The sequence below is a fragment of the Girardinichthys multiradiatus genome, chromosome 23, assembly GCF_021462225.1.
Source record: "Girardinichthys multiradiatus isolate DD_20200921_A chromosome 23, DD_fGirMul_XY1, whole genome shotgun sequence".
NCBI classification, from domain to species: domain Eukaryota; kingdom Metazoa; phylum Chordata; class Actinopteri; order Cyprinodontiformes; family Goodeidae; genus Girardinichthys; species Girardinichthys multiradiatus.
The window spans coordinates 19,690,986-19,713,493 of NC_061815.1; the positions used below are offsets into that span (position 1 = coordinate 19,690,986).

Consider the following 22,508-nt stretch of genomic DNA (forward strand, 5'->3'; position numbering starts at 1 on the left):
ATCTGAGTATTTCCTGCAGAGGTTGACGGCTTCAGCTCTCTCACTCCCTTTATTCCCTGTCGTTTGGTGCTATGTATGCCATTTAAAATTATAAAAAAGAAATGTAAATCAGATAAATTGGGCCAGCAAGTTTCTTTTCAGACCCGTTACTCTGAATCAAACAAACATGAGTGGACAGATTTGATATCATACACAAGAAATGTATGTTTTCTTTGGTCCAACACATTGACTTTGCCTCCCCGTGACTATTTCATCATAACTAATGTTGAATAAACAACATTGTACAGTTTGATGCTTTTAAAGAAAATGCTATTATGCACTGAGTGGTAGGAGAATAATAAACATTTGCATATAATATAATTTTAATTATGCAGGAAGTAAACAATTGAAAAGAAATTCAGCTACTTTTCCCCCAAAACTACAGGAAAATTAAAAAAAAATTTCATAACATTTTATTTTGTTGTTAATCGGTATATGGCTTTGTTTTGGCAAAATGTTCACCTTTTGAATTCATCCTCATACATACATTTGTGTTACCAGCCTCAAACTTTTACGATCACACCTACGTCTATTTGAATTTGTTATAGCGGGTTTCTCAGTCTCTTTCTTTGCGAGCATTTGTTATCTGACTAGCATGTGGGAGAAACTGACATGTAAGCATCAAACCCTACAGTCTATAATTGTTCCTTGGTTCATATCTGTCAGGACACTTCCACTAGTCTGCAGCCACTGTAACAAACCTCACTCTGCAGCATTAATGGGGTCGCTTTATTCCTTCCTCAGTATCTCATACAACCAGTCTTTGTTCCTCAAAGCGCAATCTGGAGATGCCATTAGTGGGGAGGAAGACAGTGATGTTTAGTGACAGTCAACGACTCCTCTGGTCAAGAGAGCACCCTGCAGTCATCCGAGTGTCACACATACTCCTCCGCTCTGACTGAACACAGCCCCGTCTCCCCAAGTTCACCTTTGTTCCCACCATCAGTAAAGAAGGGAGCTAATTGTATGACAGGGTCACAGTGGGCAGGACCCACAACAGCCTGGGTTGTGCTACTGCACGGTTCTGCCGGGCAATTTTGTCAAAAACATTGTAAGAGAATCCAAAAAAAAAGAAAGGCAAGTGGGGGAGGCTCTGGTCCGGCTGCAAGTGGCAGTTATTGTCTTTGTGCTCCATTCATGACTATTGCCATCACATTTAGGGTTGAGTTCAAAAACATGATGAAATTCTGCAAGGGACTGGGTAAGATGATAAGAGAGAAGCTACATGGCCTGTTAGGAGCTGATAACTCAGACTCAGCATAAATCAAACACCTTCTGGCAGTGCAAATAATTTGTATAGTGGGGCAACATATGCTAAGAAAGGACAGAGGAATTTACTGTAAGAAAGTATCATGCTTCAGTGCCCAAAAATGAAATACTGCATACAAATTATATCTTACGAGTGAAATGCTGTAAAGTCACCAGCACTGCTGTATACAACACAGCACTTTTACACTATTAACTCAGTAACTGCCAAATCCCCTCTGATAGATTTAAATTAATTTAATTTCATCTAAAAGTGGTGGGTGTGACGATACAGCTAATAGACAAGATTGTAAAAATATTTTTGCAGGAAAACTAAAAGTTCACAAATAGCAAAAAATAAATAAATAATCTGTATTCATTGTTGAATAATTCATATCAAGTTTGATTAGCCAGTTTTGTGATTCTCTAATTCTAAGATGGTTCTAACACCAAAATGTTTTGAAGATGTTCTGTTCTGTGTTTTTAAAAATAGAATAAATTTTTCAGGAATCTCGCCTTGTATTTTGAAGAACTTGTGGTAGATGGACCTGTTTCGTATAACCCTTTTCTAGTCATACTGACCAATCAAAGCGGTTAACAATTGAGCCGCATTCACACATTTGCACTGACACACCAATTAATAGGTAACTTGGGGTTAAGTGCCATGCCCAGGGGCACATCAGCATCTTACAGGAGGAAGTGGAAATCAAATCCACAGCTTTCTGATTGCAAGATGAGTACTCTACCCACTGATCCACAGTTGCCCTGCCACTCATTCAAAGTAAAATGATCAGTTTCAAGTTTGCCCAAGAAGTTTAACAAATGCAGCAAAGATTCCTTAAATCTTTGAAATACCCTTTAGTAGGAAGATCTTACTTTAGCATTGTTGGCGGCTCAGAGTTAGTGGCTAAAACAGCAACTAGACAGTTCTTCCTGATAAATTTCACTTTAATCAGAAACTGATTTTAATATTGTGAGTTCACATACCACAAGACGTTATCACACCTGTCTTAAAGTAAAAATATTATTAGTACAGTCTTGAATATTTGTTATCAAACTTTAAAACAGCTCTTGGTAAATTTAGGTACCAAGTATCAATGTCTAACAAGGTTTTAAAAAATTCCAGTTTCAAAACCACAAACTTTATCTGCCCCAACTGTCAAATTTACCTCTATGCTGTTTCTGAATGAGATGCCTGAGAAAGTCCTGCAGTAAGTCTAGTTATGTCTGGCTGGATGGAGAAAAGAGTAATAAATCCTCCTTTGCCCCCTGTTGCCACTGCCGGTCAGCTGGCTGAAAGGCGGCTACAGTCCTCTTCCTTCCCCAACAAACAAGGACAAATTCAACTCTTCAGAAATATATCTGGTTAGCAAAACAACAGTCATGGTTTAGAACTAAAGGAGCACCACCCATCCCTCTTATTGAGGTGACTGTTTTAAAGCTACAGCTGGCAAGCCATGAATAGCATGCAATCAAATGCAGGCTGGCTACCGAAGAAGAAAGCCTGACTAATTAACCAGTTAAATGTCATTTAATGCTGCTTATGTTATTCTATAAAGGTCAAACTGGAAAAAGGTAAAACATTCTGTGCAATAAGCAGTTGAAACTTGTTTCTACATTCTAAGTATATATATCAAAATTATAATGAATGTTTTAGATAACAGTATGATCTATTATTTTAGCAGCAGTAGAAATCATTGCAGCTTTCCTGTTTTAAAATATATGAAATCACAATTTCCTTTTTTAAATTTTTGTGTAAATACCATGACATTGTGGTATTTTTACTCAGGTTCTCATACAAACTCATTCCTATTACTAGCATGTGCTTACAGTACCATAAAGTACTCTAAAGCAGGTAATGGCTTCACTTGGCTGCTTCCTAGTTTTGGGACCTCAGGTCCTACTGTTTGCTTTAGGCACTGGCAATAACCAACAGTCTGGGGAATGCTCTCAGTACCATTGTTTGACTAATACAATATGGCATTCTGTTACAGACAAAAAAGTTCAAATACTTTATTGTTCTACTTGGCATAGTGCTTTAAATATGTTCTACTGATGTGTAGATGGGTGTATTTGCTTTTACAGGCATAAGGCTGACATGACACATGAATGAAAGCACACCTAGAAATGATGGACTGAGTCTTCTCAGCTCTGTTTAATGAGTGAGTGGAGCTAAGGTATGCCAATGATTAAGAAAACAAAACCTGAAAGGTAAAAGGAGTTTGATAAAAATCAAAGCTGAACACTTCTATGGAGAGAAAAAAGCACCTTTGTGAGATGTTAGACATGCTATCCTACAAAAGGAGAGCTTTTTTCAAACTCGGGACTGGTTTGTTCTCCAAGTTAATCTTGATTCTTTGATTAGGAGTGGAACAGATCCTTTTTTTAAATAATCTGGACAGGAGAGTAAAATAGTTCACTTTGCAGCAAATTATCTTCTTCAAATAATTCCTCTGCCCTTTCAGGTGAAATCTTGAAGTTTTAACATTTTAGAAGGAATAAAGGACAGAAGCCTGGGAAGAAAAAGTAGAAGAATGAAATTTTGACAACTTGTGTGAGCCAGAAAAGTTATTCAGTCATATGCGTGTGGAAATAGCCTCATAAAGCTATATGCAGTGCAACATTGCAGAGCAAGAAATTAGAAATTAAGCCAAATTGCTTTTGGCTTTCTAATAGTTCATTCATAAACTAATCGGGTTTTCAGTTGTTCATTTAAAAACCGGAAATATGAATTTAAATATCCGACTTTGGACTGTTCAACTTCAGATGCCTCCTTGTGGTTCTTCCTTTATTATGGATGTTACATAGGGACATGGTTTAAAGTGTGGCTGCAGCAAGTAATTAAACACAAGGAATCTGAAGCATCCTGGGGGCACCGGAGCAGCTACAAGTGAGAAAGTCCAACATACGGTTACATCTTTTTCCATATGTTAGGTGACAAACACAAAGACACATTAGATTCTGTGTTAAACTGCTGCATCCATGGGGTAGAAATGGAGTGTTAATATGAAAAATAAATACATGTGAATCATAAAAAGCTCAAACTGTTACAACACAATAATTATGCAAATGTAAAACAATAAGACAAATAAGCATAATTACAGCTGACACAGTGTTTTTCCCTTCAAGATGTGGCAATGTACAAAAAGTTAATGCCAGGTGAGGCCATGGTAGTACATTAAACAAACCCAGCAAGGAGCGAGTGAAGGGCTAATAAATAACTTTACTTTCTCTTTTTCTTCTCTCTTTAGCTTTTTCCCTTACACTGTAATTCATTATCTCCTACCGGTTCTCTACTAGACACTAATAAGAACACAGAGCGGTAATAAGACCCTCAGATGGGTGCTGCTCAGTGTTCATCTTGAAACTCTCCAGGGAGACACTACCCCTATGTGAATTAATTCACCTTTATAAGGCTGCCACAACTGGAGGAGAGCAAGAGGACCTGCACCATAACAGTTTAACCCAGGGGAAACTGGGCTTACACACAACCTGGGCAAGAGAAAAAAAGCTACTACACTCTCTCAGCAGTGAAAATGTTTATATGTCCAAGAAAACCTCTGGAACCACCTCAGTGCTGCCATGAATTGAAAACAGATGGAATTCCACTATTACAGTACACAGCAATACAGACTTTACTTTATCACGTAATAAGATGGTGCAAAACAAAAAAAAACAAAAAATAAAATAAACTAGACTCCAATCCAAAATCTGCACCTTTAAGCTTGACTGAACCTTGCACCTAGGCCTGCTGAAGGAAAGCTGTATGGTCAGACATAAAAAGATAAAAGTGTGCTTGAAGTAGCCAAAAAGGGTTTTTTGGCAGCTCCAAACAGTGCCCATTGTCAAGCATGGTGGTGGTTGTATTATGCTATGGGACTGTTTCATGGTGATACAGGTGCATTGCACAAAGTGAGTGGAATAATAAAGGAGGTCGACCTCCAAATTCCTAAAGTTCACTAAGTACCAAATGGTTGAAACTTGGATAAATATTGATGTTCCATCAGGAGGATGACATCAAGCACACATAGAAACTGCATGCGGAAAAGATACAGCAAGTTAGGATTAAGCCTCTGGAATGGTCTTTCCAAACCCTCAACCTAAACCCTATTGCAAATTTGTGCAGTAGAAGAAACAAACTTTACCATTTCTAATAAAAAATGTCCAGACAAGAATGTGCTAGAAGCTTGTTGATGGAATATTTATGTATTTATTGCCTTTTCTAGCCAATACTTCTTTTTAAAAAGTCATTGTAGTCATATGCTGTTTCATCAATGTAAACAAACATTAAACGTGAAAATGATGGTCAGTATTGAAAAACTACAGAGATACATACAGACGACCCAAAGATGGACATTTGGTGACATCCTGTGACCACGCCCCTGTGTGGTTTTTGCTTCATACACTTACATATGTTTGAGAGGACCAGTAGCAGTAGAGGTAAATTCTTTACCAAGCCCTTCAATCAATTTGTGTCAGCCCAAGTGTGCTCCCAGCTGGCTTTTCATCTCCAATTATACTGTCAAATGTGGAATAAAGGAGATGAATCCCACTCCATGGTGTCTTCTGCTTATGAGTGATGAGAAGTTCTGAACTAGGAGCACCAATTTGCGAGTGCTCCTCCAAAATAAAGGATGGAGGAAGTCATTAAAAGGAGTTGTTAACAATATCGTATTAACTGGGTTTGGTCGAAGGCCAGCAGGCTTTCAGTTACCGCTTGAAATTGGACACCAACTGACATTCATTAAAAGGCAGCCACATAGGATAAATACCTCCTTATATTCCTGCTTATTGGACACTAAATGTCTGCCTGCCCCAACAATATGCTAGGCACATTAATGGAATGAATAAACTGGACTAGCTTTGTTGTTTTTGGGGGTTTTTCGAGTCCGAATAACAGAACCAGCTCCTGAAACATGGAATGGGAAGATTAAAATCAATATTCTGTAAAAGCACTTTCAAGTCTTTAAAGAAAGCACCAGAAAACACACATTATTCAGTGTCCAATTAAACCCAAGTACCGTCTGTTAAAGCTAGAGAAAAGGCACTCTTTTTTTTGACAGAGAGGCTTGAGGACCAGCTGCAATGTATCTTTACTCCACCCACACGAAGTTTCAGTCTGTCGTCAAAATATATGTTCCAAGTAGACTCGGCTTTCATAACCCAAGACCCACAGGCTTACTGACTGGCATATCAGCTTACTCTAGACGAGCCTGAAGCAGTTAATTAAATATATATTAGATGTGTGAAAAAGGTTAGCCTCTTCTTGCCTGAACACCATATCTGCTGATGAGCTGGAGGTGAAAGCCAGAAAAGCTAAATGTGGACTCTGATTAGGAATCTGCAAACAAAACCTTAATGGTTCTATCTGAATAAATCACAGAGACTGGAAGGATACTTGTCTTGGGCATAAAATGGGTGAATGTGAATGCATGTCTGTCGCCTCTACTTTTTTATGCGCCCATATGGCCGGGTTACCCAGCTACGGTTGTTAAGGTTTTTTTTTTTAAGGAGATCCTGTAATTGCATAAAAATACTGCTTTATTGCTACAAGTTTGGGATTATCTAATTACAAATTGCACTGGAAAACGACTAGTAATTTACAGAATATAATGTAATTTATCAGATTTAAACAACCTTTTCCCTTTGGCTTAATAAAACATTAACTACTGTAACGTCCTCATGTAAAATGCTCCTTCCAGGAAAGGAATGTTAAAACTAGTTGTCTATATACTTGCAACTGAACAGATTCAGTGTGATAATTTCATTCCTTAGGTGAAATAAGCCAGGTATCAGTAATGAGGAAGAAAGTTTCAAAACCCCGAAAGCCTGTCATTGTGATACTGAGGTTTGGTAAAGGACCCAAGTCCAGAGACTGACTGGCAAAACAGAGTTCTTAAATAATGAACAAAGGAGAATTTACAGGAGGAACTGAGGGAGTAACGGGAGAATCCAGCAATGAAATGTGAAAAACCAGGAACTTAAATACTGATGCAGGGATGGAAAATGACAAAGAAACCAGAAGAGCTAATCCGTGGAGATGTGGAGCAGCTGTGGCAGAATGAAAGCAGGGAAGCTGAGGGACGGAGACTAAACAACACAGAGGGAGCTGAACTAATACTAGAGATAATAAACTCGAATACACAGAGCACTAAACACAAGAAAAAAGGTAAGAAACTGAACCATAAGAATTAAACTAATATGGCAAGACCTTTTTGACAGTAATGAACACTGAGGAATAAACTAAACAGGAATGATAAAAACACAAAGACCTGTGGGTTGTGACTTTCATTATATAAATTACATTATTGTGGTTTTGAAATGCTTTTAATGAGATGCCTAAGAAGGTGCAGGAATAACCAGAGTTTTTTTTTGGATGCACAGAGCATAGAGTAGCATAACGCTGATCACCCCCCACCTATTGCTACAAGCTGACAGTCAGCTGGCTGAATGAAGACTACCACATTTTTCTTTCATTTACATGCACATCTCAAATGTGGCTGTTTGGAAATCTGATTTCTGATTAACAAAAACACCTGCAGCCAAAATAAACATCGAAAAACTAAAGAGTGCCACCCATCACGCTAACTAAGGTAACACTGTGGTAAATTACAGCTAGCAGCATGCCTGTTAGGCAGCTGGCTGCAGGCTGATAATTTACCAGCTAACATCAACTGGTTAAACCTGTGCTACTCTCTAAAGAATAGAAAGGGATTGTATGCTGCATCTGAAAGCCAAAGCTAAATAAAGGTTTTAGGAGTAGTCTTTGTCTATTTGAAACAAAATCATGCTCCACATTTTTGTTTAATATTTTTTTGTACATATTGTCATACCATGAAACTGTGACGTTCGTCCTGTAGATTGTCATACTTTTACAATCTCATACCAGTCTTTCCCTACCCTCAGTAATGTGCATATGACTGTGCAAATATAGCCGAATCTATGTAATAAACAAGAATGTAACTGCATGAGTATGAGGGATGAACAGATTTTAAACAAAGTGCTTTAAGTGGCTCCTAATTAACTAGAAAGTTAAATCTGAAAGTGTGTACATCTGGTATTCGCACACATTTGTAATCTAAATGATGGCAAATTACATATATTGATTACTACAATCACTTGTGTGCATAAGTGATTTAGATCTTTAGTGACTTACTCAAAAAAAGTCAAAACTAATTAGTCACTTTTCATTTTAGGGAGTAAAACAAACTGAATGATCCATGCAGACCATAATTTATAATCCCCACATCCCTGAAAAAGTATCCCTCCCTTACATTATCTAATTAATCCTTTATTCCATATTCTACAGTATTTATCTAATATCACATTCAATATTATCTGAAGCCAAAACGTTAGAGGAGCATGCTGTTAACAAACGGGACCAGAGCAAAGCTGCTCTGTAGTCATCATTTTTTTGAAATTCAAGCATTGGTGACAACAAACTGCAGGTATGAAAAGGCTCTTTGATTCAACATGAATGCATTGTCGGTCGGCATTTAAATCCATAGTTGCTGTAATCAAGTGCAAGCTGTAAAGAAGGGGAAAAAATCGGCATCGAGCCTCTGTGGTAGTTGTGTTGTCATGATTAATTCTATGGGAGTAAGGACTTGAATTTTTTTTTTTTTTTCTGTAAGCGTGGTGTTCCTGATAGCCTTGCCAAGAAAATATGCTGCTTAGCTTTAAGCTTTGAATCTGTAATGTTCAGACCTCATTTCACTTGGGAAATGGTTTGTTTGGGGAAAACAATAACTGAACCTACATAGATCAGAAAGGCTGTTCTCCTTCTGCAACACATTCAGGGTGGGTAATAAATGGTTGATGTTTTGAGGGAATCAACTTGTACGGTGTTACATGAGAACCATTTTCAGAGATGATTTCAGGCTTATAAAAAAAAGGCTGTAAACAGATATGAGTCTGACGTTTTCTTTTAGTCTCTACCTTTATCAGCAAACGTGAGAACTGAAAATGCAGAATACATTTTTATAATACATTTTTGCCTATACTGGCTTATAAAGACATAGAGATGCAGTAAAAAATCTGCTGGTGACCAGAATTAGACATTTTTCATCGTGGTCGATAATGATTAGTGGCATGCCAATTGGAAACTCAAAAATCCAATCTTTTTTGAATTTTTGAAAGGATCACAGCTAAATGCTATCAGTTTAATATGATAACAACACTCTTGAGTGTGGAAGTGTTTACTGAGGGAAGAACCCTCAAAGTTAGCTGTTGTCATTATGAGCAAGGTGTTAAAAATGAAATCAGGGAATTAAGAAGCAGTTAACAAGGTAAATGAACTGACAGCCTGATTAGACGGTGGTTCTCTGCGGCTCCGAGACAAAGAAAAAGAGCACCAATTTTAGCAGATAACAGGAAGGCTGAACGGAGCACAGTTGTGTTTGAGCTTCAAACTTATGTTGGATTAGGAAATATTTGCAGCCCTTTGGAAAGCTCAGTTAAAGTAAGGACCTGCATTCTGTAGGGAAAACACATGCAGACAGAGGGAATCTTAGTCATCGTAGCCACAGTAATTGCAAATATGAAATGCAACAGACCACCTTAAATGTCATTTCCATAAGTAATTTGTCTTTGTTTTAAAATAATAAAATCATATTTTGCAGCCACTGCTCTCCCTCACACTGTGTGATGTTGCCTCTGATCCTAATATAAATAACCGATTACTCACGACATTGAGGCTAAAAACATATTTTTAGTTTTGTTCTTATTTTTTCTGTAACTATAGCTCTAGAGAAATCAGAATAAAATCGAATCAACATCTGGAGGTCAAAGATTTTTAAAAACCATGAGAAAATATTCTGATCACTGCATTTCTACAAAAAAAAAAAAACCGCTAATCCTTTATAATCTAATATTATACAGTACAACATTCTGTGTAGGCTTGAATGTGCTCCAGAATGCTGAGCTTTGTTGACTCAGTTGAATTGCTTGCCTAAGGCTCTGATGCCTGCCTCAACACATACACATAATTAGGAAAGGTCACCGTCCCTCCTGTCTTGTCAACAAAATCACTTCAAAATGACAAATTTTAGCTCCAGCTGAGCAGGCCCTCCCTCAGATACCCTTGCCAATCGAGTACCAGCAGGGGTATCTAGCCTTGGGTGATTTATAATTATGACTTTTACATGCAAAGCTAAACAGGACTAAGCATAATAATGAGCCAAACATTAATAAGGTAGATTGTAACAATTAGAGAATGATGCAAAAATCAGAGGAAAGTTGAAGGAAACTGAGTCTCCAAAATGAATTTCTTTTTAACTACATAGCTCAGTTTTGTTAGAGCTGTATGAAAACATCTAGGGAGTTCTGCGTCTTGTTTTTAATTATAAGGGACTCGAGGAAAATCAATTCTTTTCATGAGATTTTTGCTTTTTCTTCAAACATACCTTTGATGATTATGTTCAACTTCGACCGTATCAGAGCAGTGCAGCTTTTTAATGACTCTTCAATGCTGATGCTGTTTGAGTGTCAGAAATATGCCTCTCCTGTGTCAGCTGAATAATCCTGCAGCTCCACCACAGTTATACGGGGGGTTGGAAAACAATGTGGGCAACCAGGACAATTAGGGAGGTTTATGATAAGGAGGGGTGGCATCCTTTCCATATTCGGTTTGGGCATCTGTCAAATCAAGGAATATGAATAGATGTACAAGCTATTACAAACTATCCAAATCCAGGGTAGAAACTGGGAGAAAGATCTGCTGTTCCAAACTGCCCTCCAGCTTCTGCCACATCACATAAGGACCAAACTATCGACAAAACGAGTAAAAGTTTTTGATATTTTCCCCACAGCAGACATGTCTTCACTGTCTGAGTGCTCGTGTTATTTCATGGCTGACATAAAACAGAGATTGGAGATGATTGCAAAAAAACAGATGCCTTAATTTGGTATTCAATCTAATCCAATGGAGGCTGAGACAGCTTGGCAACCATTATAGTCAGGCCAGAGAGACTGACCCTGAGCCATCCTTTTAGCCATACCCTTGGCCTAGGCTTCTGGGGGACAAAGACCCTCTCTTTGCTCTGATGCCTTAAATGTATTTGCAATTGTTGGAGTCATTAACTTTGTGTTTGTCTTTGTAGAGAGCCCTGGTCGAACACTTTTGTGTTTACTTGTGTCTCTGGCCTGTCTTTTCCCAATTGGCTGAAGCAGAGAGTGACTGTCCATGAGCTTGGTTCGGCTGGAAATTTCTCTGTTTTAAAGGAAATGTTTCCTCTTAACTTTTCTTATTTACTCCTGAGATAAAGCCAGACAACTTTGTCAAAAGAACTTTACATGCAATCATCACATCAAGTCTGAGCATTTATTAAAACTGGCATCCAAGGTTATTTTCCTTTTCTCTACAGAGTTTAAATTATACAGCTATGTTAAAATATATTCACCTAAATCTTTTGATAACGTGTTGGGGAAGGCTCTAAAAAATATTTAACTTGACAAGGTTGAGGCCTATTTATGTCTCATTAGTGATCATGATCGGTTGCAACTCGTGGTTTCTCTTTCTCAGCATAGAAAGGATTTGTACGACAGAAAAAAGTTCAAGCATCTAAAAAGGAGAATTTTACATTATGATTATGTATGATATAGGTCTTGCTAAGACACATTTAACCAAGTATTAGTTGGGCAGTATGAAAACATTGTAACTTGTCTAATGTTGGCTTTGTTTGGATTTAAAAAAAAATTCATTCCTGGAAAAAGAATGCTTTAAATGAATTCTTAAAAGCCCCAAATATTATGAAATTAACACTATCAACTGCACGGTATGGCTCTGAGTTTCATTAGATGTGGGTGAAATTTTCCTTTAATTTGTGTAATAATTTCTTTTTTCTGTAAAAAGCCCTTAAATTACTTTTCTTGTGAACCTGAATAAGCAAACTGTGACATTAACTGAAGTATGTTTATCTTACTGATAAGTAAATGGGTAATTCTACCACAATGTTTTATCTGCAGGTTTTTTGTTTCTTTTTTAAAGTTTCTTAGAAAAGCACAGAAACATTGCAAGAAACTTCATAATACTGAGGAAAAATGTCACAAAGTGGCAAAGAGGCACAAAGCAACAATTCAGTTCATTTTTATACTTGTTCTTAAATTCTCAAAATAATAAGCTTATTTAGCTTAGAAAAAAGGCTAAAATGTAATCTATTCAGCAGGGAAAAAAAGCACAAACGTTTGTACAGAACTGTACCTATTATGGACACACAACAGCTGCTGCAATAGGAAATGGATAAAATATTTTAAACTGTGATAGAAACCGCATAACCTTCAGACAATTTTAAAACTCCCGTCTCTTTCCATGTTCCTCACACCTTCCAACCAGACCTCTGTATGATGAAGTGGAAATGGCTTTCACATCGCTCCCTTGTGGCCTTACTAAGGAACTATTAATCTATGGCTCTCCGTATTGCATTCAGATGTACCTTCCCCAGCCACCCCCTGGCCTGAAGTAAAGGCCATGAGAGAGCCCAGAGGACAGGACAGGCTCTTATTATGAGCTGCTCCAAGACACCTCTGGGCTTCTAAGCTCTTCTCCTGACAGTGACTGATAGCCAATTAACTGTTTGAAGAAAAGTATTGATCACTTGGTGAAGAGGAAGAACCTGAAAACATTTCCTTATTCAAGACTATCCTCAAAGTACAATGAGAGCAGCAACACAGGGTATTTTATATATGTACTAAAGACACAAGATAAATTTCCACTCTACAGTCAAAATGCTCAGAAGTGTATTTGACATATGTCGCTCGCTGTCACTATGACCTGCTGGACTGATCTTCCCTCAGGTGGTTTTCGTGAAATGAAACTGATTTAAAACAAGCACAAGGCATTGCTTTGTTACATTAGTGGTATCTAATAGCTGAATAGTTTCTGTGGCCTGTCAGCCCAGTGCACAATCGTGGCAGAGGTCTTTGCTCCCCAGACAGCTGGTTTCGATGACGCAAGAATGAAAGTCAGCCATTATTAATGGACGTATTGAAGTAGCGATTATGTTGCAGACCTTTTCTGTCCAATAACGATTACCGTTTATCTTAATGTCTATGGGTATTAAGGTACATGATTTCATAACTACTAAAGTTTGCCATCATACTGTTTTTACAGTTTAAAGTCCTTTCAATAAGATGCCAGAGAAACTGCTGGAATGATTCAACAAGGATCACAGAGTAGCAATGCCCATCCCCCATCTGTTGCTGTGCACTTCCATACAGCAGGCTGCTACACTTTCCCCTCACTTACAATAATGGCGACTTTGGCTGAAGCAGTGGGTATAACTGTTGGTTATTTGTTTTATAAAGAGAAGCGATAGATCACTTTGTATTCCCATTTATCGTTTTGATTTTTGTATACATAGTGTGATACCGTTAAAAAACACAGTACTTTTACTCAATGTTATCGTTAGGACCTCACCCTCTTTCATGTCTACTGGTTAATAACACTCAGCTAAGTCAAGGCCAAGAGACTGAGGCGAGGTAAACAACAGAGCGGTGCCTTCTGGCAGCATGAGTACTTTTCACCATGACCGACCTTCGGGATTCAACGTCAACCTTCACATATCCCGTGTTTTTTGCTGAGGTAATTTTTTTTCCCTTCCTCTGGACGAGAACGCAGTGGCATCCAAGGTTAAATGTCACCCCCTGCATTTTTGTTTTCTCTGTGACAGCAAAAGTTAGGAGACCAAAAGAAGAGAACAATTAAAACCCTTCAGCGACATAAAATTGAGACTCAGCTCAACAAGTTCACACCAACTTCTCACTGGAGGCATTCAGCTGGTCGCTCATACCACACGATCGGCAGCAACAGAAACACAACAGAAGAAGCTGAGGCAATTGTTGTTAGTGTGACCTTCCATTGATAAGAAACCTACCAGGTCAGTTTTATGCAACCAAGACAAACAAGCAGGAATTGTGACTGCTGTGTGCTGCACTTGAAGAGCCAACGAGGCTTCCTCCAAGCCATCTAAGCACTCTCACACAGACCTGAATCATAGAAATGGGGTAATTGAAACAAAAGGGCAGAGTTTGACAGAGATGTAGTGCCTTCGCAGCGCCTCTGCACAGACTGCAGAAAATAAGCCCTAACTCCTCCCCTCTGCAAGGTCCATCCTCTCTGTGTCCTCCGTAAAGGCTGCGTCCTTCCTTCGCTTTTCAAGACGGCCATTTGCAAATGATAAGTGCAGGGACACAGCCTTGTGAAAGATAAGGCGGCCGGACATTTGTCACGTAATCGAGCGTGCTCCTCTGCTGTTTAAGGCTGACCTGCGTTGACATGCACTGTTTACCTTTTATTTGTTTATTCTGAACTATTATCTCTGCCTTCATTAATCACCATGGGCTCAGACTGAGGAAATTACTTTGCAGACCTCGGACAGGAAAATATTAACTCGAATTAGGTCTCTTCGTTTCCTGCTGCCAAATAAAAAATGCAATATTTGATTAAGTGAGTCCAGCAAATAAGCAGCTGTTACTGTGATAATGTCCATTTCCAACTTGAAATTCACAGCAAGCGGATTGTAAAGCCGATAAATCATTTAAATGTTTCTTTGTGTAATTGCTTTCTTGCACTTTATGTCCTGCATTTTTACTTCATGCAAATGTACTGTTTGGAAACTATATAGTCTGAAGTCAAACTTGCTTACCATGCTGTTCAAATCATCCTTTTGCCTGTGTTATTTGAATTTATCTCCAGCGACTATAGGGAACAAAAAAAAGCTCTTTCAGGCTTTAAATTATCATTTCCCTTTAGAAGACCATGGCCCTGCAAATTCATGGCAATCATTTGCCATGCATTAGATACAGGACAAAAATGAAGTGATTTTAAATTCCTCTGACCAGAAGGCAATTTTCCCCCAATAAATTATGCTAATTTCAGCTTTTGCTCTCCTTATCACATTCTTTAGTGAGTCAATGAGGAGAGACAAAGCTGGCTGAAAGAAAGACAACTCCGAGATGACTCACAGAGTCATTCACAGGAAAATGACGAGACACGTCTGGCTAAAGTCTCTCTCTTTGATAATACAGCAATAACAAAAGGGAGCTCACAAATTACTGTATTATGCAATAGATTTCTGCTTGTTGACGTTTAATGACCAGCCCCTTGCATCATCGCAAGGTTTACATCCCGTGGAAATTGCTTGCACAAGTAGGAAGGTGCCTGATAGCAAATCCCAGGTTTCCTCGCCGAACCAGACAACAACTGCTTGGCAACGCTCTCAGTGGGAAAAGAGAAAAAACCAAACAAAAAAATACAGGGTGGATTTTTATTTTTACACTGATATCTACGCTTTGATGATCTTTTCAGAAGGAGGTGAGACACAATGAACAAGCAACAGACCAAGCTCTGAACCAATGGTAAACAACAGAAGCAACAGGAGGTTGAAATAATCTGCAGACCTACACCTAGCACACAACCACACACACATGCATGTATGCAAATCTTTGTGGAAACACCCTCCCACACACACAAATGCACTTTGCATACTAAAAACATCAAGAGGTACGCACACACAGACAGGCAAAGCAGGACAGTTTTTCTTTTGTCGCTGTTGTTCCAAAGACTCTAAGCTGAAAGCAAACTCCTTATGCCGGTCCATCCGATCTCTCACAGCTCTGAGGAAGGGAAAAAGCTCAAACTTAAGATTGACCGCCCTCCCTCTGTTACTGACTGAGTTATGTTTCCCTGGAACAAAAAAAAGCAACCCAGCTTTGATAACGAGTGCTGAGTCAGCAGCTTGGCTCAATGCTGAAGATAGCTCAACTGATCTAAGCTGAAACCATCCTGATCCTGATGCGGAAAGAATTGTCTCCTAAATTATTATCCAATCCATTTCTGGAACTCACTTTTTCTAATAAAAGCATCCTCTGAGCTGTGAAGCGAAGCTTTGAAGATGCTTGTACCAACCAAAAAAATAAAAGACTATAATGAAATTTTTTAACTGAAGCCTAAACTCTTTATTTTCCATTACTATACTCAGTGTATTTCGGTTTGGGGTCATTGCAGGCTGGTGAGGTTTCCCTAAAAGCGGAAAAGAGCAAAATTCCAGTTATCCATCTCATCACATAGAAAAGAAACAACCTATGGGAATTTAGAGTCTTTAAAATCGACCTATTTCCGCAGGTTTATAGAGTGTGGGCGTAAACTGAGGCGCGGATCATGCAACCTTCACACTAAACTGATCCACCAAGTTACACCCCTCAGCTGGGAACCAACACTAAACTTCTGAACTTCTACACCACCCATCTAACCCTCAAAACTAACCCGAACACACTTGCAAGAGTTTCAGCTTGTCAACATTAAACACTGAGTTATAAATACTACTAACACTGTGCTGCCTCTTTTGCTTGTTATACAAAGTCCCTTGAGCATATCTGTTTGTTTTATCTTAATATATTCTTAATTATGCAGTAATTAATGCAAGCGAAAGGGCCCTCTGAAATCATCGTCTCAGCGTCCTGAAGCAAGAGGCACAGCTACACCAGCTGAAACATGTTTGCCTCCTGTCCAAAGCAAGGTTAACCAGTCGGAAACAATGCAAGGCAAATGGTGTGTGGGCTTCTTGGGCTGTGGAATACAAACCAGCTGCTTCCAGATGTTCGCAGCTGTAAGGATGGCGTTGTACCTCACAGAGACGATGCTTTAGGAACAATCATAGAAACGGTGTAAATTACAGAAGGAAAAGGTGAGGTTTGATTAGAATAAGTGAAATAGAAAAGGTTTGGAAGAATCTTGTGTTAGGACCCTTTAAAGTGGACTGTACCAACTCTGGACCTGCCAATGCGATAATCTCCAACTGTTATCAATAAAATCTGCAGAAAAATAAACTTCCCAACTGATGTCAATGTTGCCACAATCCAAGCTGATCCAAAGTAAACAAATACAAAAGCTTTAAATAATTTACTTTTTAGGTTTTCCATTGTAATGTTGGACAGCTGATGCTACCTTCACTTTTACCTTAGTTATAGTTTCCCTAATTAACCTTTGATGAACCTAAGCTGCTGTTGTTCAGGTGATGCTGAAGTTGCTGTCTGGATAAATGGCTGCTACACTTACTTAAATGGAAGTTTCGTATCAGATCTTACTTCCCTGCCGTGTTCTCCATCTGTAGGACTTGTAAAATCATTTTGGGACAGCATTTCTGGGCGTTCCTCCACCACAGAGCCAAGAAGAAGAACTATGAGGCTTAAAATAAATTAATAATCGTTTTCAAAAGGTCCAGATATCAATAAATGTCTATATAGTTATGTTTTTTGGCCTCAATGTTCCATATTAACCAAAAGATTTAACTGTTTTCTTTTTTATAATTTCAAAAAAACTCAAAATTCATCACTTTTGTTTTATTAGATAGAAAGCACTCAAGATCTTTTCTCCACTTAGAAGTCTATCATATCTATTCTTTCTTTTTAAGTGTATTCAACAAAATAGTCCATAATTCTTTGACTATTGTTGTAGGTTGAGTTTTGTATCAGAATAGTTTGTAGGAGACATCTGACTAATAGGTGTGGTTTATGCCCTATGAGCACCTAGACATGATATTATTCGGCACTGTCTATAAATATGGCAGACATTACTTTAACATAAGAAACATCATGGAAGTACCTGACTGTATTGCCAATCCAAGAGTATTTTGGACCCAAAAGCCATATTTCTGGGGACACTCTAAAAGATAAAACCAACAAGCACTACACCATCAATAACATCTCCACTAGTTTTTGCCATGCTCCATTGTTTGCATATTCTGCATATTGCAGCCAAGCAATATCAGTGATGTGGTCCTTTTTATCACTGTATCAAAAGGGTAGGGAACTATATATATATTTATCAGTTATGGGGTATAACAGCAATATTATTGTCAGATATTGATAGAATATTGATAGAATTGTTTTATCGGTGCGTCCCTACTTGGGATAAAGTTTATTAGAGGGTAGAAGCTCATTTGGTGTGGCTGTTGTGTCCAATGTACAGCACTTCAATAGAAATTCTGCAGAGGAGAGAATGACAACCTTAGGTTTTGTTGGTTGCGTTTTAATCAAGCATGGAAAATTTGTAATTTATTTGGATTTATTGCCCTTAGGTGTATGAATGAGTGTGTGCTTGGTTGTTTGTGTGTTGCCCTGTGATGGACTGGCGATCTGTCCAGGGTGAACCCCGCCACTCGCCCAGACTGCTGGAGATAGGCACCAGCTCCCCCGCGACCCACTATGGAATAAGCGGTAGAAAATGACTGACTGATGACTGACTGACTATTTGGATTTCTTTGCAAACCGTTGCATTGTGCATGAAATGCGATCTCCTCAGAGATACAAGCAGCAGAACATTAATAAACTTCTATAAACTACTATAATTTAATATAATATAAAAACACATCTATTATAACCGCTCTTGGGGGCCCCCTGCTGGCCTCGGGACCTGCTTCTTATTTTGCTTGTTCCTCTGCCCGGCTCGGTGTCACGACATAGTTCGCACTCTGGTCATGAGGCTAATGTGAAAGGATGCATCATGTCCACTTTAAACAGAACACTGTGAGTGTTACAACTATCATAAAAAAGATCATCTTGGTCCTCATGGCTTTTATTTGCTGCTGGGAGAAACCTCTCCCTGTCATTGTGCTCCGACCTCAGCTCACCGAGATTGTTTTTGTACATGAGGGCTCATTTGCATGCAATCTGGAGCGTCTGGCCAGGGCTACATCATAAAATATAACTCATCAGCGCGAGTAGGTCGTCTACCAGCTCAGTAAAGCTGTCAGCACACTGCGAATACAGCAGGAATAAGTGCTGGCGGTGGGACGAGCGTGGAGTTAAATGATCCTAGTCGGTTGCAGCCAGCAGAGGATTCAGGTTCGAGTGGATGACCACATGCTGGAAACACATCCGCACACAAAGATCACAACTTTTATTATTATAAAGCAGATCCAATGGAAAGTTGATGTCTCCATATGAAGAAAACACTTTTTTTTTTATTAATCTCCTGCAATCATTTCTTATGCGGCAGGTTTACATGCTGGTGCTGCTCACACTTGCACTAAAAGCGAAAAAATACGCAATAAACTTCCAAGTGTTGATTAACAATACTTAAAGATGGAGAATACTAGGTCCCGATTAGATCAGGTTTTAACCTTGAAAAGCTGTAACCTTGTAGGTGCGGGCTAATTGAGGAGTGATATACAGCTAGCAAATTGGTGAACAATAAGCGTTGCCAAGAACGTGCTCCGACACGCGCCCCGGCATTTCCACTATGAAAAAAATAACACTAACAAACAACTCCTCACGTGTGGTGTTTGTCAATATTTTCACAACCAACTGACATTTTTGTTTTTTACTTAACACTTAGATAATTAACCGAAATGATAAAGTGTAACTTACCACCAGTGGAGGTGAAGCCAGCAAACACGAGCCCGAGCAGAAGAAGCGCAGCGTTGAACCCGCAGCGGACAAAGGGGCCCGGAGGTAAGGGCATCTTTACGCTGTTTTAATCACTTAAGTTTCAATGGGAAAGAGAGGAGCGATGAAACAGAGGCAGACAAATCTTTCTCGGGTCCGTAGAGTGTCCTCTGACGCACTTTTGTGGCTTTTTGGTCGTTATTAAGTGTATTTCTCCCTCAGTATGTATCCTCGTGCCGCGCCGTGGCCATCAGCATCCCTCTCGTGCGTCTCCGTTGCTCAGAACAACGCATCACAGGTGTGGTGGAGGAAACTGCTGCCGCGGTTCTTACTGTAGCCTCTACTGTAGCTCTCCAAAGCCGCTCACAACTCTCCCTGTGTCGCCGAGTCGAGATGGAGGAGATGGAGAGCTGCAGTTTTCTGCTTGTTCCCGTCACTTTGCAGCCTTCGCCTGAAAGGATACCTTCTCCAAATGCGAAAATCGTAAGAACTGGCAACGGAGGACAGAACATCTGCTTGCACAGCAATGCTGGAGTGCTGAGAGTCAGGGAAGGTATACACGCAGACACACACGATGCATTGAAGGCAAGAGGACCAAAACCAGGAGCGGATTCCGTTTGGGGAATGGAACGCCCCTGCTGTCCAGTGTCTTACTAAAACATTTACATATAATCAATAAGCATAACTACAAACCACGTCCTGGCAGTGCACGAAAGAATGGAAATTAATGCGCCCGAACTCTTGCGAGTGTGCTTTTCATATCCTCTGCCTTACATGAAAATGATGGATATGTCATTCAGCCCTGCATGATAGGAATCACATCGGTGCTTTGCATACAAATTCAGCACAGATCGCATCTGCATGTCATTGAGTTTCAGTTAAATACGCCTTTGGTTTGTCTAGTGGCACATGAGTGATGGACAAACACAGATGAAGAAACCTGAGGATTAGCGCTCCCGCGAGAGCCCATACACCTGTCAGCAAACTCAACAAACCCGAGTATGACTCCAGGAAGCTTTTCTCGCTTTTTTCTTTTTTTACATAGGAGAGTGTCAGAGGAGTGATTGTCCAACTGCTCAAGCATTTCTTTTGACTATATTACCCAGAGGTAGACAACAGAACACGCGTGTAAGGTACTATCCAGTGGTGTGTTCTTTTCTACTTACTGGCACAAGAAATCCATAGCTGGAAAATGAACTATGGATTTCAAAAACAATATTTCATCTAGGACAAAGGTTTTAAAAAGTATGCTAAAGAAAGAAAAAATGCTAATTTTACTTTGTGTGTGTTTGAGTTGATGGCAACAAAAATACATAATGGGAGCATTACTTAAACAGTTCTGAAAATGAGGTTTGGGAGGAAATTTAGGAACGAAAAGTTTGCCAGCTGTACAAAGTCAGAGATGACCTGTTAGAGGGATCTGGGTTTACTTTGTCATTACCTGCTGATAATGTAAATATGCTATAATAAAATATGAACAACTAGAGATCACACACAAAGCACAGTTGTTTGGTTGACTTTTATTCATTCTAATTCATTTTTTATCTCTTCCCCAAAACAAATCTGTTTTGTCTAAAAGTCATATGTTCTGCCACTCTAGCCAATGGACATTAGGTATATGCCCTGATTGATGCTCCATTGGACTTGTGCAAACCATGCCTACCCGGACTCTCTGGGGGACAAATGGTCCCCACCCAATTATTGAGCAGATCAGCTGCCATTAATTATTAAACAAGATGGCAGATGAGGACTTTTGGCATATTTTGTTATTAATTATGAAGCATTTGTGGTATGGTTAAGTTGGAAGATGTTGAAACCTATGTGTTTGAGACTGAGTTTAGATCTGATGACCCCCAAGTTATGGTAGGTACAGGCAAAGCTGGAGCAACTTGTGAAGATGGCAGTGATCATCCACAGAACCATAACAAGCTATTTAAATGTTTCTGTTTCATTGGTTTCCTTTGATATTTGCTTGTATCATTTTCTTTGGAGCTACTATTACTTTAGCTTACCTCAGCAACTTCTCTCCTTCTGACTACTGACCAATAGCATATTTGTCTTGCTTCTTCCGCCTGTTGTTGACTGAAATGATGGCGATAGTATAGGCTTTTCTATCTGTAGTATAGGCCAGGGGTCTGCAAACTGCTGCTGTGGAAATGCAAGTGGCTCTTTGGACCTTCCACAATAACTCTTAACAACTTTGGCTAAAATCCATTAATGTTTTTGAATATAGATATAATAACAAATGCAGTTTTTCTGGGTTTTTTTTTCCATGGAATACTTGCATGGACGCAAGCACCAGCAATATTTTTAGATCAAGTTTTCTTGTCATTAGGTTGTAAAATGTGTTCCTTTTTTTACATAATTGTCCACAAATGTCAACATCTCATAGAAGAAAACGTATCCATCCTTTTTACAACAAATTTTCTATAGTAGATATTTATTTAAAAAAAATGTCAGGTGTCTTTTTTTAAAGGTCATGTAATGCTTGTGGCTCAAACAAGTTTTATTTAGCTGGACTGAGGGCACGAATGGTTCTTTGTATTGTAAAGGTTGCAGACCCCTGGTATAGGCTAACTAGTAGGATTGGGCTCATTATAATTCGCTCTACCTGGGGAAGTGATGTAGAGGTTTTTCCAGGAAACATCATTGGGTCACTGGTCACTTGAAAATCATTTTAATGGACGTCGACTAGACCCCACAGCTTTATATCATGGCTCTAAACAATTCCTGAAGGTCTTTGATAATGAAATGAGGCTTTTCCATTCTGCCCTGGTCCTTTTCATGAACCTCTTACATGTGTTTTGTTGTTGCCAAAGATTCCTAAAATTCATATACAG

General features: G+C 39.0%; 1 protein-coding gene across 5 annotated transcripts in view; it reads right to left on the reverse strand.

Annotated features, from left to right (window-relative positions):
* unc5a (unc-5 netrin receptor A) overlaps window positions 1–20,708 on the reverse strand; it is a 209,715-nt gene extending 189,007 nt beyond the window's left edge. For 2 of the 5 annotated variants that reach the window (XM_047354007.1, XM_047354003.1), the window contains exon 1: window positions 19,651–20,704. In XM_047354007.1, the coding sequence (XP_047209963.1) occupies window positions 19,651–19,744 (94 nt within the window). In that variant the 5' untranslated portion in view covers window positions 19,745–20,704. Of the gene's footprint in view, window positions 1–19,650 lie in introns of all 5 variants that reach the window. The other 3 variants (XM_047354006.1, XM_047354004.1, XM_047354005.1) reach the window with 3 other exon arrangements.
* Between the last annotated feature and the right edge of the window lie 1,800 nt (window positions 20,709–22,508).